The sequence below is a fragment of the Dermacentor silvarum genome, chromosome 3, assembly GCF_013339745.2.
Source record: "Dermacentor silvarum isolate Dsil-2018 chromosome 3, BIME_Dsil_1.4, whole genome shotgun sequence".
NCBI classification, from domain to species: domain Eukaryota; kingdom Metazoa; phylum Arthropoda; class Arachnida; order Ixodida; family Ixodidae; genus Dermacentor; species Dermacentor silvarum.
In genome coordinates this window covers 200,166,494-200,183,641 of record NC_051156.1, presented here as the reverse complement: position 1 = coordinate 200,183,641, position 17,148 = coordinate 200,166,494, and the positions used below count along the sequence as shown (strand labels likewise).

At 46.5% G+C, this 17,148-nt stretch overlaps 1 protein-coding gene across 1 annotated transcript; it reads left to right on the top strand.

Moving 5' to 3' along the window:
• The first annotated feature begins 6,044 nt into the window (after nucleotides 1-6,044).
• Nucleotides 6,045-16,351, top strand: LOC119446468 (non-structural maintenance of chromosomes element 4 homolog A). The gene is made up of 2 exons (XM_037710902.2): nucleotides 6,045-6,894; nucleotides 15,890-16,351. The coding sequence occupies exons 1-2, from the start codon at nucleotides 6,382-6,384 to the stop codon at nucleotides 16,256-16,258; spliced, it is 882 nt and encodes a 293-aa protein (XP_037566830.1). The 5' UTR covers nucleotides 6,045-6,381; the 3' UTR covers nucleotides 16,259-16,351.
• The last annotated feature ends 797 nt before the right edge of the window (nucleotides 16,352-17,148 follow it).

Below are 17,148 nucleotides of genomic sequence, written 5' to 3'. Positions count from 1 at the left end.
TGTCGGCGGGTCGATGACAATTAAGATGCTCGAAGCTGACAAGGTCAGCCACATTAAAGGCATCGCAGACGACGCCTTTAATTTACTCGTGTACAAGGACTGCTCGACGGTCGACGACATTATAAGAGAGTGCCGACGCTTTGAAGAAGCAAAGAGCCGTCGTGTCTCACAACAATTCGTTCGGCTCCCTAATACCACCGCTAGCTCATCGTGTGAAGACGTCCAGGCGCCTGGTACCGAAAACTTGCTGCGTCTTGTCCGGCGTGAGATTGAGGCTGCGTCTCCGTCGGTTCCCCCGATACGTTCTTACGATGAGTCCCGCCCGGCAGTATCTCTGATTCAAGCTGTCGTACGCGAAGAGCTGGCGAACGCAGGCATCCGTCCGATCTGTTCTGTAAGTAGCCCTACGGTCGGTAATTTCTTTCGACCTCCCCGCTCACAATCGACCTACCTCCGATACCGCGACCCAAACCAGTGGCGCACACATGACGACAAGCCCATATGCTTTAATTGCAATGGAGTTGGTCATATTTCCCGCCATTGTCGCTATCGTCAGATTTCGTCTCCTCGTCCCGCGTACGCTTACCGCCCAGAAGACAGCCGGTTCTCGCCTTTTCATGCCCGCAATGACCTGCCGCACTGTGATGTTGCTGCTCCGACTCCACACTACGATCGCCGCTCGCCGTCCCCACAGAACCGGCGTTCTCGCTCAGCGGTTGCCCGTCGCTCACCGTCGCCATACCTCCGCCGTCCCTCTTCGGAAAACTGACCGGTGCAGCTCCCGGAGGTGATGCTGCATTGACCAACCGACCCGGAAATCCTCTGTTGACCCTGACCACCCGACAAAACCTTTTGGACATAGAAGTGGACCTGTTTCGAAGAGCGCCTGTTTCGGCGCTCATAGACACGGGGGCGCAATTATCGGTTATGAGCGCTCGGCTTTCTCGTCGTCTCCGCAAGGTTCTGACGCCCGCGGCGTCGCCTGTCGTTCGTGTAGCCGACGGCGGCACATCTTGCGTCGTTGGGATGTGCACTGCGCGTGTGAGCTTCGCCAGTCACCAGACCTCAGTTCTATTCGCCGTTCTGCAGCAGTGTCCACATGAAGTCATCCTCGGCCACGACTTCCTGAGTACCCATTCTGCCCTCATCGACTGCTCTTCTGGCCTTCTCCAGTTGGAACTTCCTTTTGTACCCGATCTCCCCACCGAGTCACAGCCGCGTTTATGTGTCGCCGAGTTTGTTCGCCTTCGACCAGCCGCCGCGACGTATGTCACACTGACCTCTGATTCCGCCATTTGTGACGGCGACTACGTCATCTCTCCTTCCCTAGACGCTCTTTTAACAAGGCAGGTAGCCCTCTCTCACTCTGTTGTGACTGTTTCTGCGAACCGGGCATGTATCCCTATTCTGAACTTTGGACGGACTCCACAGTTTCTTCTCGAAGGTATCACGCTGGGACATATAGCACCTTTAGACGCACACGACCCCGTGGCCCTTACTATGGATGCGCCCCTGTCTTCTGGAAGCCCTGACACTAGTACTTCATTTGATGCACATTTTGACGCCATGATCGCCCCCGACCTTTCGGCTGCTCAGTCTGACGACCTTCGTCGTTTGCTAGCCGCTTACAGCGACGTTTTCGATTTTGCTTCGCCCCATCTCAGCCAGACAAAAGTTGTGACTCATCGCATTGACACCGGCAACGCCAGTCCCATCCATAGGCGTCCTTACAGAGTGTCTGCGACTGAACGGCGCGTAATTCAAACCGAAGTCGAGAAAATGCTTACAAAGGACATCATCGAACCATCTACGAGTCCTTGGGCGTCCCCTGTGGCACTTGTCAGAAAAAAAGACAACACCTGGCGGTTCTGCGTCGACTATCGCCACCTAAACAAGATTACTAAAAAGGACGTGTACCCTCTGCCGCGAATTGACGACGCCCTCGATTCTTTGCATGGCGCACAGTACTTTTCTTCTATAGACCTTCGGTCCGGCTATTGACAAATCGCCGTTGACGAAAAAGACAGGGAGAAGACCGCCTTTATAACACCCGATGGGCTCTACCAGTTCAAAGTTATGCCATTTGGCTTGTGCAATGCCCCCGCAACATTCGAAAGAATGATGGACTCCCTTCTTCGTGGTTTCAAGTGGTCTACTTGCCTGTGCTATCTCGATGACGTAGTCATTTTCTCGCCTACGTTCTCCAGTACTCTAAGTAGAATCTCGGCTATTCTGCGCATCCTTCGCAATGCCGGTCTTCAACTTAACTCTGCCAAATGCCGCTTCGGTCGCCGCGAGATCACAGTACTTGGCCATCTTGTCGATGCTACAGGTATACGGCCTGACCCTGCCAAAGTTAGCGCCGTTGCCAACTTTCCGACACCTCGCTCTACTCAGGACGTCCGTTCCTTTTTCGGCCTGTGTTCTTATTTTCGGCGGTTTGTGAAAGATTTTGCAGCACTAGCACGGCCCCTCACCTGCCTGCTTAAGAAAGACGCAACCTTTTCTTGGGGTCCTGCACAAGCGTCCGCCTTCTCACAGCTGATAGGAATACTGACATCACCACCAGTGTTGGCTCACTTCGACGAATCTGCGCCCACAGAAGTCCGTACCGACGCCAGTGGCCATGGCATCGGCGCAGTTCTAGCCCAACGTCAGCATGGTCAGGACTGCGTTATTGCTTATGCCAGTCGCCTTCTTTCCTCGGCTGAGCAAAACTATTCTATCACAGAGCGAGAGTGTCTCGCTCTAGTTTGGGCCATCGCCAAGTTTCGCCCTTACCTCTACGGCCGACCCTTCACCGTTATTACTGACCACCATGCTCTATGCTGGCTGTCCTCTCTCAAAGATCCCACTGGTCGCCTTGGTCGATGGGCACTGCGACTTCAAGAATACTCGTATACCGTCGTTTACAAGTCTGGCCGCTTGCACCAGGATGCCGACTGCCTCTCCAGATACCCAGTAGATCCACCAGACGCTGCCCTGAGCGACTCCAGCCCGTGTGTTCTTTCCATCTCTCAACTCTTCAACATCGCTGCCGAACAACGCCTTGACGAGTCTCTACGCAAGATCATCGACAAATTGCACTCCCACGCTCCTGATCCTTCCCTTCGCCTCTTTGTACTCCAAAACGACACGTTATATCGTCGCAGTTTACTCCCTGACGGTCCTGACCTGTTGTTAGTCATCCCGGCTCACCTCCGTTCCACTGTCCTGGAGCAGCTCCACGACGCACCAACGGCGGGACATCTTGGCGTGTCACGCACATACGACCGCGCGCGCCGCCGTTTCTATAGGCCTGGGATGTCCCGCTCAGTGCGCCGTTACGTGGGCTCATGCGACCTTTCTCAGTGCCGAAAAAAGTTGACTCTGCCGCCTGCAGGACATCTTCACCCTCTGGACATTCCTTACGAGCCTTTTCACCGCGTCGGTCTCGATTGACTTGGTCCGTTTCCCCTATCCACCTCTGGGAACAAGTGGATCGCCGTTGCCACAGATTATGCGACGCGGTTTGCCATTACGCGTGCACTTCCCACTAGCTGTGCCACCGACGTTGCAGACTTCTTGCTGCATAACGTCATACTCCAGCACGGAGCTCCTCGGCAACTGCTCACTGACCGTGGCAGACAGTTCCTGTCCAGGGTGATTGATGACATTCTAAGATCCTGCGCGACGCAACATAAACTGACTACAGCCTACCATCCACAGACGAATGGCTTGACAGAACGCCTGAACCGCACCCTTACTGACATGTTGGCCATGTATGTGTCTGCCGACCACCACGACTGGGACGTTGCACTACCGTTTGTGACATTCGCGTACAACACTTCCAGGCATGAGACCGCTGGCTATTCGCCGTTCTTCCTCTTATACGGTCGAAACCCTACATTGCCTATGGACACCCTGGTGCCTTCTTCTGGGTGCCCACCCACTGAATATGCTCAAGAGACCATTGCACGTGCCGACCATGCACGTCAAGTTGCTCGCACTCGATTTTCTGAGTCCCAAATCCACCAGCAGTCTCGCTACAACAGCCACCAGAGAACCACCCGCTTTGTCCCTGGATCGCTCGTTCTCCTGTGGTCCCCAGCACGACGCGTTGGCTTATCCGAAAAACTGCTCTTCCAGTACACCGGTCCATATCGCGTGTGCCGCCAAGTGTTGATGTTGATGTTGATGTTGAAGCCTATCACGCCTGTGGCTCCTACCCACGGAGGGGGATTGGCCAAGAAATGGGTGGATTAGTGACTCATGTCACTTATGAAATCGCTCCACTGCTGCCTTCGTCATCCTCTGCTCCTCTCCGCAAGGACATTGTACACGTTGTCCGTCTCAATTAAGCCCTATCGTGCCCCGGACACCCCTTAATACCTTGTGTGCTAGTTTTTTTTTTTTTTTTTTTTGTTCTTTTGTTCTTTTCATGTATCCTTCGTTCACCTGCACCGAGTCGGTGCTTTCGCCGCCGGAGGGTAGTGTTATCAGCCAGTTGTCCGGCAGACAAAGAAGATGCTGAAGCATAGAGCCGAACAGACGAGGAAGAGGTGAAACTGTGGTTCGCCATCTTTGTTGTTGTTGGCCAACATTTAGTCTCCTTGTACATAGTGTGAATAAACCCCCTTTTCTGTAAATCTCCCCGTAACAATATCAAGTTCTTTATTATCGTATTTCATTATTACTCCATTGCACTATATTTTATACTATGGCTCTTCTTGTAATCACATTTTTTTTCCCCTACTGTGAAGGCAACGGGAGGAAACGTTATCGTCTGCCGGCTGTACTCGGTGTTTTCCTTTCTTGCACCGCTCTTCCTACTCTACTTTGTGATTGAAATGAAAAGCAATCATTCGCAAATTTTGTTTTCTTTTTTTATTTGCGTGAATTTATGCATTTAGAAACAATGTAAACACTTTGTGACTGCCGAAATAGCGACACGAGCGCTGGAACACATCGCAGAAGCAGACGACAGCGAACATGTTATAGCTAGCGTCACTCTGCTCGTACGTTCTATCCCTCGCGGCAAAAGGGGTGAACTAGACCAGGCGTGCTGGAGCAGGGAGATGTGTGCTACCACAGCCTCCTATATAATCTATGCCTGCCGGATGAGCGCGAAAAGGCTGCCGTCTATGGCGGCGCCACCAACGTAGTTTAAAAATCAGCATATTGAAGGGAGAGGCAAACCTCGTCACGGAGATGTCGCAACTGCCGCATGATAGCAGTAACAGACGACGAAAGTTGTTCACACTCTTGTCATAATAAAGGTTTGAATCGGCGGTTGCGGTGGTAGCAGACGATTTCTTTTTTGGAAGCCGCAGAATTGGAAACATCGCTGTGAACGTTTCGCTGTTTTCCTTAAGTTTTTCATTTCAGCTATATCGTCAAAAATGCGAAGTTTACTTTCAAAAACTTTCAAAAAGCGCGCCTTAGACCCATACGTAAGTGGCGCCCTTATCACAAGTTTTGACGACAACCGCTTTATATTGCTATATTATTACAACACTAACACATATATGTATTTACACAATTTTTATTTACTTTTACGTATTTTTTGTCACCTATGAGCCCCGAAAACGTAAAAAGTTTGCACGTGACAACCCTACGTAAGTGGCGCCACCACCATACTTCCGACGATGGCCGCTATTCATGGGATCGCCGATAATCCGGCAGGCATAGAATATATATATATATATATAGGAGGCTATGGCTGAACCCATTGAAGTACTTTTTGCGGCAAGTTATTCCTAAAATAGCCTACTCAAATACATTTATCTACATCAATAAAACATGATTTATGGCCCATTTAAAGGCTATGCTTTTGCCGAACGCGATTACGGGAGCCGGAAGCACATCATAGAGCTTCGAAAACTATTTGTATGACATGTTTTCGGCTCTCAATATCGCTTCGGCTGCATTCAAGCAGCAAATTTAAAAGTTATCTTTTAAGATTCGCAATTAAATTTCAGATATACGCCGCGCTCTCCACGCTTGGCGACCCAGTGACCCAATCTAAAGGAGAATGCCAAATCGACATAGACATCACGTTGAACAAACCATCATAGAGAAAGAAATGCGAGAAGTTTGTATGGGTGTTCTGTGTCGTGGTTCTGTGATGCAACTATGAAACCACAGTGAACAAACGCAGAACAAACGCAACGTTTCGTTGAACCAAGTTGAACGCGGGAACTTCATACTATTCTACGCCCATGCTACGCCTGCAGCCTTGCGTCCTGCGTCGCCACACAGCCGAAACGCGCAGCGCGCTAGAAAGCTAAAACGTCGCAAGTACCGTCACCCCCAGTGCTAGAGTGCTAGAACTTCTACGCCTGCAGCCGATTTTTTTTTTTTTCACACGCGTAGCGCGCCAGAACACACTCTCGAACGACCATGTCGCAGTCCTCGGACGCCGGCGCGTCTGAGTCGCAGGAGAGTTCAGATACCATGATGGGACGCCATCTCCGGCACGCTTACCGCACTGGCATTGATCAGGTGGATGAGGCAGAGAATCGGCCTTATGAGACTCTGCAGGTGGCACAAGGGCTATTTGGAGACGTAGCTCGCACGCCTGAGGCCGTGCTGGACTCTGTCCTGGTTAGTTTGGCGGCATCCAAGGGACGTCAGCTGGCCACCGCGCTGCAAGTGAACCAACAGTGCAAGTTCGACCCGGAGGTGTTCGCAGTGCGGGTCCGCGACTTCGTGTCGGAACCGTCGCAGACCGATCCGCTGACGGAGAAGGCGTGGGCGGAGCTTGGGAAGCTTGCTCAAGGAACCGTAAAGACGAGCCAACCCTTCTGGTACTTGTACGGCTCGGCAGGCGATGCGCCGGCCAAGACGAGGCAGGCGCCAGTCAGGCGCACGGTGCAAGACGCTCCGGACAGGGCGCCGACCGTCCCTAAGCAGGTAATGCGCGCAGTGCCGTCCCAAGAAGTGACCGGTTCGCGAAGCTTTCCTTTATCTTAGCAACAGAAATGGTTGAGCTGGTCGATCATCCATACAGAGCATGAATGGGCAGTGACGAAGAAGGGTGTAACAGACAGAAGCGCCCACGCCCTTCTAAGCCCTTGCCCAATTTTGCGCTGTAGTCTTCGATTCAAAGTTCCTTTATTGTATTGCAGACTTCAGCAAAGCTTATGGTTACAGTCTGCGACTTCTCTTGGATTAAGTGCTGGCAGACCCTGTGTAAAAGCATCATGCAAGGGTGAAAACAGTTAGGTACAGATGTCCACATTTCTTCTTAGGGTGCTGCACTGCAAAGAAAGTAATAACATAGCAGGCGGCTAGGGTCAAGGTATCATGCAGAATACTGTGCCGCTTGCACAACCTGTGCCGTGTGCATTTCATAAGCATAGTCTCTCAAACCGACCAGCAACGCACAGACAGCAATATCTTTGCATCACAACGCACTGATATTCAGTCCCATAGACAAGTGTGGATGACTGTACTTCTGCCTCAGGCACTTATTAGTAGGGTAATGCAGATACTAACATCATTGAAAATCCACAACTGACATATTAACAAAAATCGTACAATTAAGAAACGCGTGTCAACAGCGGTTGGCATCAAAGAAAGACAAGGTCTTTTTGGGTGCATTAGTCTACGATGTGGTTTGTGGGGACTGCACTACCGTTGGAATTTGCCCACATTTCTAGACTGCACTATCTCAAGGATCGTTCCATATATTTTGTTGAGTAAAGCCACATTTCCGGTTTCGGTTTTAGGCGCGCAGTTTCAATGAGTGCATCTGAGTTTCATTTTGTCCTTGTTACGCTAATCACGTGTTACGACTGCTCCAAATTGCTAATTTAGTGCGTCTTTTTTGTTCTAAGCTTCATTTTGATGCCCTTTTCATTGTTCTACGTGCACTAGGTTTCAACTCGTCTAATTTGGCGAGACGAAAGTGGCCAGATACCCAGATCCCACAAAACAAACATTGATCTGAAGTCTCCAGTGAAGACCTCATCTTCAAGAAAATGTATTGCTTGGCTCAAGATTTGTTATCTAGTCTTGGAGGCCCGCACACAATGTTGGACCATGTTTATATTGCACTACACTCTTAAAAAAGTTTGCACCCTTTGGGGCTTGTGTTGTCCCACAACAATAATCATCATCTATCTTGGCAGCATTTCCTTTCTTTTAACGCGGCAAGACCAGTACTTCCAGGTAACGAATGACGTGCACATTATCAGCGTGACATAGCATTCTCGACTGGAAAGTAGCGAGCGCAGCATTTTCAAGAAAGGAAACACAAGCAAGGCGGATAACGGTTATTGTTGTGGGACAATATAAGCCCCAAAGGTGCAAACTTTTTTAAGAGTGTAGTCCACAGCAAAGGCTGTTAGAGTCTAGTCAAGTAGAGAGATATTGGGGCTGGATAAGATTTCACGTAGGGGCAGAGTGTGAGGAGGTGCTCCTGCACCGATTATAGCCTCTCAAGAAATAATTCTATTGAAGCCTCATTTTATTAAGTCAGTGGCAATTGTGAATTTGTATAGTCAAAAACTTGCTACATAGATGAACACTGATTTTCCTAATGAACTTTGGCACTTAACTGGTGTTTGTTAATACTTTTACTAAAGATAAAATCCACTTCAGAAGTTCCCCAAATACATAGCGAGCGCTCAGATTTTGCAAATCCAAATCTTCCGCCTAGAAACAAATTGTTCCGTGCCGTATCACAGCGGAAGCCATCGTGTGCAACCAGTTAGTGCAACAGGGTCTAACTGCCATTCACTGTTTTCTTATCAGCCTATGGTTAGTGAAGTTGCTGTCCCAAAGAGTGTGCTGTGTCCTGTGTGCTTGAAGTGTTGCATTGGCAAGAATCGCTAGGAAAGCTGTATGAAACAATAATGTTTTTTGGAACTACCATTCACAGCCACCCTTACTGTCAGCTTTTACTGTATTTACTCGCACAAGGGTCGCACTTTTTTCAAAGGAAATTGATGCGAAGTTGTGTGCAATAATTACACTGGGAAAATTTTCTGAGAGAATGTTCTAGGTGTTAAATAGAAAAATGGAGTGGCTGTAAATCAGCACTCTCATGCAAGCCACTGTAAGCTCATAAACATAAATATTACTTCCAAGAAGCTCTTACTTTTGTATTACAAGCTCAGCATATACACAAGCAGGACCTGCAGAAGCCCTTTATTTGCAGGCATCTGCTGAAGCTAGTCACTGGATTGGATTGTGGCTTGCGCTCCGATATTGCGCATGACGCCCAACAGATGACATTCGGCTGCCATGTACTGTCATCACCAGCCAAAACAAGCAGACGACTGTTGCTGCAGCAATCTTTATAGGGGCCCTGAACCACTTTTTATCGAAGTGGAGAAAGACATTTGAAGTGAAAATAGGCTATTTCAGAATCACTTTGCCACAAAAAGTACTTAAATGTGTTCAGCAGAAGCGGAGTTATTGGCAATCAAACACGACGTCCGTAGTGCTCCCCTTCCTCCTTCAATACCTTGCACTGCGAAGGCTACGGCGGAGGGGGGCGGGGCCACAACGCTCCACCTCCGAAACGTCACCGTGGCGCGCAGTTCAAATTTCATTTTGGACTTATGATTCCGGTGCCTATGAAGTGCTAAACATAAGCCAAACGCGGTTGTCCTCAGCGAGCCGCAGTGCGCTTAGCCAGTGGACTTGTGGCGGCACCTCGCGGCGGCCGCGGTGTAGCCAACCGTAGCGACCAATAGCAGCGTGTATTGGAGTGTGCTTTATTACGAAATAAAGCACACGGAAAAGAGCGAGGATCATGGGGTCTCTGGTTTCTCTCAAACCAGAGCGTTTGAGAGAAAGGTGACTTCGTGCTCCGGCTTGCGAGCTCCACGGACCGCATACAACAGCAGAACTTGGCTGAGATGTTCATAACAGCATATGCTACCCGCGGACTATGTTATTTCACCAAGCCCGAGAGCTGGTTCAAGGCTCCTTCAAGGGTGTGAGGCTCTCTAGAAGGCAAGAAAAACAACAAAAACATTTTTTTATGGCCAAAGTGAGGAGTGTGAGTATTATTATGCGAGTAAATATGGTACAACCAAAACCAAGCTCCTGCTGCCTCTCCTGTTCCTCTCAGCAGGTGGAAGTGACATGCAACACACCCATGAAGTTCTGGATGAATCAGTGCCTCGACTGCAGAGCAAGAGAGTGCTCTGCTGCGGAGTGAATTGATCTGAAGTGACCAGTGAAATATGGATGTCTTGCCACAAAGCAAAAAAAAAAAAAATTAAGCAGACTTATCTCCACTTAGCGTCTATGTTATGCAAAGCATGCTTGTTTTTGTAGAACATTGTTATGAAGATATAAGTATTCTGCAGCGAACGATAACTGCTCTTGTAACGTGTCTATCCTATGGCCCGGTCTATATATAATATATATACAGGGTGTTTCAGCGAACACTTTCAAAAATTCCTAAAAGTTGCCTGTGGCAGATAGCACAATTCTAGTTCATGAGCTGGTCTACTCGAAGAGGCAGTCATTACTTGCACAAGAAATTGAAATGCATAATCGAATAATTAACAAAAATTCACTAATTAGGTTTTAAACTAATTACCTGAGGGCCCATATTGCAATTTACAAATTGTAGCTGCGGAGTTCGCAAGACGGATCCACTTGGAACGAATTCTTGGGATGACACCAGTTTCGAGATAATAATTCCCGAACTTTGCGGTGAAATGCATTGGCGTTCCAGTTAGTTTCTTAACAAAACGTCGCTTTGTGCATTGAAGCACAAAATTAACTGGAACGCCAATGCACTTCTCTGCAAAGTTTGGGAATTAATATTTCGAAACTGGTGTCATTGTGAGAATTAATTCCAAGTGGAGCCTTGCGTACTCCATGGCTACAATTTGTTAATTGCAATATGGGCCCCCATGTAATTGGTTGAAAACTTAAATAGTGAATTTTTGTTAATTATTCGATTACCCATTTCAATTTCTTGTGCAAGTAATGTCCGCCTCTTTGAGTAGACCAGCTCATTAACTGGAAGTGGGCTATCTGCCACAGGGCAACCTTAAAGAAATTTTGAAAGTCTTCGCTGAAACACCCTGTATATATACACACACTTAAACATCGATATAACTAAGTCTGTATAATCGGCAATTTGCTTCGTTATATCGAAGTTTCATTGTTTAGAAATCCGATCTTTTATGCAAATATGGTACAGTCGCCGATCAATTTTTCTTACGTGGAAGGGGCCTCAACAGTTTTCTGAATTATCGGGTAATGGAAAAAAGCAAATTTGAAGAAAACAAATAATTTAGTTGAATTTGAGTCAGCGGCGAAAGGTACGGTTTCCTGCCGTGTTGACGATATCTTCACATTGGCGGTATGAATTAAGTGAAGCTAGCCACGGCGTTCATGTCCACGCCATCCCCGTGGCTGACAGTGTCGCCCGCAGTGGCACAATGCTATCATGAAAAGCGCTGGCAGCGGGGATCGAATGCTTCTCGCTTCAACGCGTTTCCGTAACTCTAGATTATGCAATCTTCTGCACTAAACGCGAGGGAATACAATGCACATAATGCCACGCCATCTCGGCATGCTCACTCCTTACACATGTGGCAGATTACTGCTAAAACAGGCCATGCGAGCCAAGGTATATGTAAACTGGTGGCGTAGCTTCCATAGAAGCCCACGTCAAGAAAATGGCGGCTCGTTGCAACCGTCGCCATCTACGTATCGGGGGGACAACTAACAGCTAGCAAAAAATAAAAAAGTGTTGTTGCAACCGCAAATGGCAGTAACGTCAAGACCTTGTGCTGCTTGGAGCGAATGTTTTCATTTCTTCTGCGTCCGGCATTTCGACCGCTACGCCAGCAGCTATGTTTCTTTTGAGGCTGAGGCGAGCTTGCAACTCGCCTCAGCTGAAGCACAAGCGTGTCATTAAACTATAGGAATGGTGTATGTCTTAATGTGATCATAATTAGGCTGTTATTGACAGCAATTGCTCCAGTAGGTTGCTTAGGAAGATGAGCGAATGGGATGGAAATAAATGACATTGCCACAGAGGGTTTCAAAAGCAACTTCACTTTTATTCGCCTAGAATAATGCAGCCAATATAATTGACCACAAGAAAAGTAGAAAGTTACCTATCAAGAAAGGGGTCAGGCAAGGAGACAATCTCTCCAATGCTATTCACTCCCTGCTTAGAAGTATTCAAGCTCTAGAAATTTAGAAATCCGCAGGCACTTAGGGTGGAGCGAGCTCAGTGTGGGTCTCTAGAGTGTTCTGGGAGCAACCCAAACAAAGTTGTACCAAACTTGAGCGGTTCCTAGCCTTTAATGCAATGCAGCTTCGCACATTTGCGTCATGGTTAATTATGCAGTTCTATGCAATTTCTTTCCTGGCACGAAGCTTTTAATGTAATTCAAGGAGTCATGTACAATGACTATCCAAACTGCAGTTTCTTTTTACTGGATGCTTCGTGAAAAAGGCCAGGTACATGACAAAAACTGGATTGACTGGCAAGAATGCTTGTCATCAAATAATTTTCTTTGGTCTTATCACTGGAATTTATTATCACTTTTCATACTTTCTTGGAGCACTTTGTGCTTCCTGACTTCTGCCCTGCAAGCCAGAAATCTCCAAAAGATATCAGTTGCATCCATGGAAGGGGACAAGATCCCCAAGGGAGCCTGTAATTATCTGAAACTTATTCACTTTTGGCCATTATCAAGGTTTCTGTTGCCCCTAACCCCACATACGTGTTTATGCCTGTGTTGTACATATGGATATTCAAGAGAGAACTCCAAAAGAAACCTTTGCTTTAAGGTTACCAGTGTTCTGGTAACCAGCAGATTATAGCAGTACTGGTAGCATCATGGCTGCCACTTCTCGGCCACTGCTTATTTTTCATAAAATCTCTGGTGGTTAAAATTTTGTTAAACAATGCAATAAAGTCTGGTGGCTTGCAGTTGGAGAATCAAAATGAGTTAAGTTGAAAAAATTCGTAAGAAGGGTTTCAGCAACAACTTGCTGGTGAAATCCACAGCGCTGCTTGCTGGTCTAGGCTTTCAAGTCGAGGTTTGCCTTAAGCTAATTTACAGAAGGAAGATAGCGGCAAGACAGATGAAGTATGCATGCACTCTAAGCGTGGTGAAGTCTGTCTCTTCAAAGCGCACACCTTTGTGCACTTGTGCAGGTTTAGTTGTGGCAGCTTGTCAAGCAAAACTGTCATGTCACGAAGTAAACACATCATACAGTACTGAAATGCAAGAAGAAAATAGGTGTGTGGTTTGTAAAGTATTAACACAAGCATTGAGTACTAAGTGTTGGTAGCTGGTAGTCAGCACTTGTGTTTCTACTTCTGCTAACCACATGCCTATTTTTTTCTCACACTTTTGTGCTTTGCACTGCATTTTCATCACGAACTTGACCAACTCGCTGAAATGGTTATCCTAAAGCTGTCACTGTAAACTGCACCCAAATTGCTGTTTTTGCCATACGTAAACCGAAAGCCTCAAATGCTGCAGACTTGTACAGATACAGGAAATACAGGAAAGACATGTTAGCCAGTGTATAAAAATACAGCTCGCACATGCCATGTAGATGAGGCTGTGAGGAAGTTCTCTTGATGCATCCTCTTACTGCCAAGGCTGTTTAGTGGGAAGCAGTTGGGAGTTTGGACTGTTGCCAAATAAAACTTTGTCTTAAAAACTACTTGGTGTCGTATTCTAGGCATGAATGTCAACTCTTGAATTTTTCATAAAAGTTTATGAATTTGGGCTCATTCCACGATTTTACTAATGTTGCGTAATGTTTTATTAAAGTGTTTTGTTTGCAAAATGTTTAAAGGTGTAAGACGGGAGTGGCACACAATTGTAGAGGTGTGCGAATATTCAACACTTTCGAATAACGATTCGAATGATGTCCTATACGATTCGGTCGTCGAATTGAATAGTCACCATTCGTAAATGCAAATATTTTTCGAATACTTTTGAAACATTTCAAGAAGTCAACTGTGTCTGAGTAAACATAAAAACTGAGCAAGAGTGTAGTAAATGCTTACCCCCACAAGCATAGTATAAAACTTGCGTTGTGGAGCAGGCTGCGTCACTTGGGTAGCAATACTTGACATGCTGTACAGCAATCATTTGCACTCTCTGAAGAGCCCTGTGCACAAGGAAACTACTGGTTTCCTCCTAATGTTCTATTTGTGCTTGTAATAAACGCTTCATAACATATTATGTAATGACAGAAACATGCTAACTTTAAGAATACTGGGATGCGAACATCGTTTTATGGTCATTGTGGTCACGGCTATTCATTACTCGAAAAGTAGTCGATTCGCTTCTGGAACTGTTCGATTCATATTCGATTCGGTCTCAAAAATTGCTACATACTTGCATACCTCAACACGATTGCAAAAAAAAACAAAAACAAAAAAAAACAAATGCATACAAAGTAAAAATTCTGCCTTGCCCTGCCCCCTTGTGGCAGGGCAAGGCATCATATACCAAACTGGTGCATGCTTTAAACGAGTTTATGGAGACAACTTCCTGAAGCAAGCTAAATCAGCAGCAGTAATGTCGCCGAAAAAGTAACTCTGGTATATACAGAAAATCTCTTGTTTCAAGTTTGCTGCTGCTTGCACATCCATTTGCCTCAAAACATGCGTGTTCACAGTAAACCTTAAAAAGAAGAAGAGAGAAACAAAGAAAGGAAAAAAAAAAAAGGCGGCACTGTGTGTCATGTCTGTGGGACCTTTATGAATCTTAAGGTTCACAGGTTGGTAGGCATATAGCATACTTATGTGGATTCTTGGTCATTCTGCTTATTTTTGTAGCCAGCTGCACTCACATGGGGGTGAAATACTGAAGTGTTCATGCATGTACTACAAAGATTGGGGAGCATCTTTATAAAAAGCATCAGGTAGTTACTATTTACCTGAGGCCCATCTTATGGTGTCTGTAATAGTCTGTGTTGCTTTGAAACGTTATTCATCATTCAACGAATGGGTATTTCTGTAATAGCACAAGAATGATGGAACCATGTTACCGGTACTCTACCAGTGACCTTCCAGCTTTTTGCATGCTACCCAAATCGTGCTGCGCAGGCACCAGAGTGGGCAGCATGGACTAGTTGGTGCGCGGGAAGCTGACGAGTGTGAAGGCTTTGGTAATATTGTTCTACTGTTTCCGAACACACCAATTTTCCCTGACTATACTTTACCCCCACTGGCCACTGTGTGCTTGGGCTGCTGACGTAAGAGACCAGTTTTTTTAACTAGTGTAACGGATTTTCTAGGTTATAACAAAATGACATTGTTAATGGGACACTAAAGAAAAATATTAATTTAGCTGTATTAGTATATTGCTTTTCTACAATAGCAAAAAAAGCCACTCTTACCAGGAGAGGAGGTTTAACAAGCCATAAAAGATGCAGAAAAGATATAATGGGTGGCATCGCCGCCTTGGAATTATCTGTACCATGGATTCTAACTGCATCTGCTCAAACCCAGTTTAGTGTTTATAAGTAAAGGTGGGCTGCGTTGTATTCTCAAGGATGCAAAGATTGATGTTGTCAAGTTTTGAGGATACTTACTATGCCACAAAGGCCTAAATATGAGAAGATACAAGACATCCACTATGTCACACTGACATATCACGGTGCTGGGTCTTCCGTACAAAATGTAAAAATTCAAAATTTGATCCTAATTTTCTTTTTTTTTTGTCGATAAACTTGTTACCACAAAATTAATGAAAATAGACTTGCCATACCTTGTCAGTCTAAATTGATTTAGTGTTTCTTATAGTGCCCCTTTAAAACAGAGCCTGCACTGAGCAAGGTTGTTTTGATATTTCCACCATGAATTTGAAATGTACTTCTTTCGTGTGGTTGTCCTTGTAGCATTTTGAAAGGGTTCATATAGCCAAGAGTTCCTTTCATGTGATTTCAGGTGCGCTCCGTGGAGCAGACGAATCAAGAGACAACAACTGAACGTGTCGGTGTGATCCACCAGCTTCTGAGAGACTTGTACGAGCAGTTTGGACACCCTCTACCATATATTGAATTCATACTCCACCCGCAGTCATTCGGCAAGACGTGTGAAAATATATTTCACCTGTCTTTCCTAATCAACGAGGGCCACGCCCGCATAAAGTGCGATGAGAGCAACCTACTGGTGGTGGAGCCCGTGTTTGGGAACACGAGCGCCGAGCGTGAGGCCAACAAAAATGGGGTCTTCGTAATGACCTTGAACTTTGTCCAGTGGCAAGATGCAGTCAAAACTTTGGGTGTCATGCAGCCCGTAATCCCAGATTTGTAGTATTTGTTGGATGCCTGGGTTGGAAACAACTCATTTATTAATAAAAAATTTGCAGCTCACAAAGTCCGATGCATGACGGACCGGCTCACAGCCTCCCCGAGTCCTCTTTTCGTCCGTCCCACAACAAACCGCCCTGACCGATGCTACCGGCAATGGTGTCTCTGAGGTAGGGGGCGCTACCAACTATATGCGAGCACAAAACAGTATTGAGCATATGTGTCCATATCCAGAAATGGTGCCTGCTAGTTCAGAACTGATTTCCTGTGGGTATTCTTTTGTTGCATGGCTCGCCATTGTTAAGTGAATGTCTTGGTTCTCCTGTAGAGGCCATTTGTAATCTTTGTGATGCCGTGCTTGTCGGTGGTAACCAGAAGCCACAAGAATATTGAGGTCCAAAATTAAAAAAGATGGCTGACTAATGGAGTAGCACACGAGGAATAAGGATTATAAACAGGATAAGGCCAGCCTTTCTGAGGCACCTTATCCCTGTTTATAATCCTTATTTCAAGAATATTGAGGTGTATTTCTCGTGCAGCTTTACGCAATTTTTGGAAGCACCAAGTGAATCCTAGCAGCCTCGTTCGCTTAATCACAGCCTCGTTCTTGTTCGCAGCCTCGTTTGCTGCAAGTTTACTTTGCTCTCCAGTGTCTATGGTTATACGCCGGAATATCTCACCGTGAAGATGGTCAGCAGTTGCCTTGAAGTTGGTGGGAAGTGTGAAAAGGAAAGCGAAGAGACGACTCGAGCTACAGGAAGTGAGAGTTTACCTGGCACTTCACCCTGTCTGGAAACCTCGAAGCTGAAGGAGTTTCCTCTACGTTGTCGTCACCTGGCGTGCAGACCATCCAAATACTTACATTGGAGTCTCCCAGCTCAAGGAGCCCCAAAT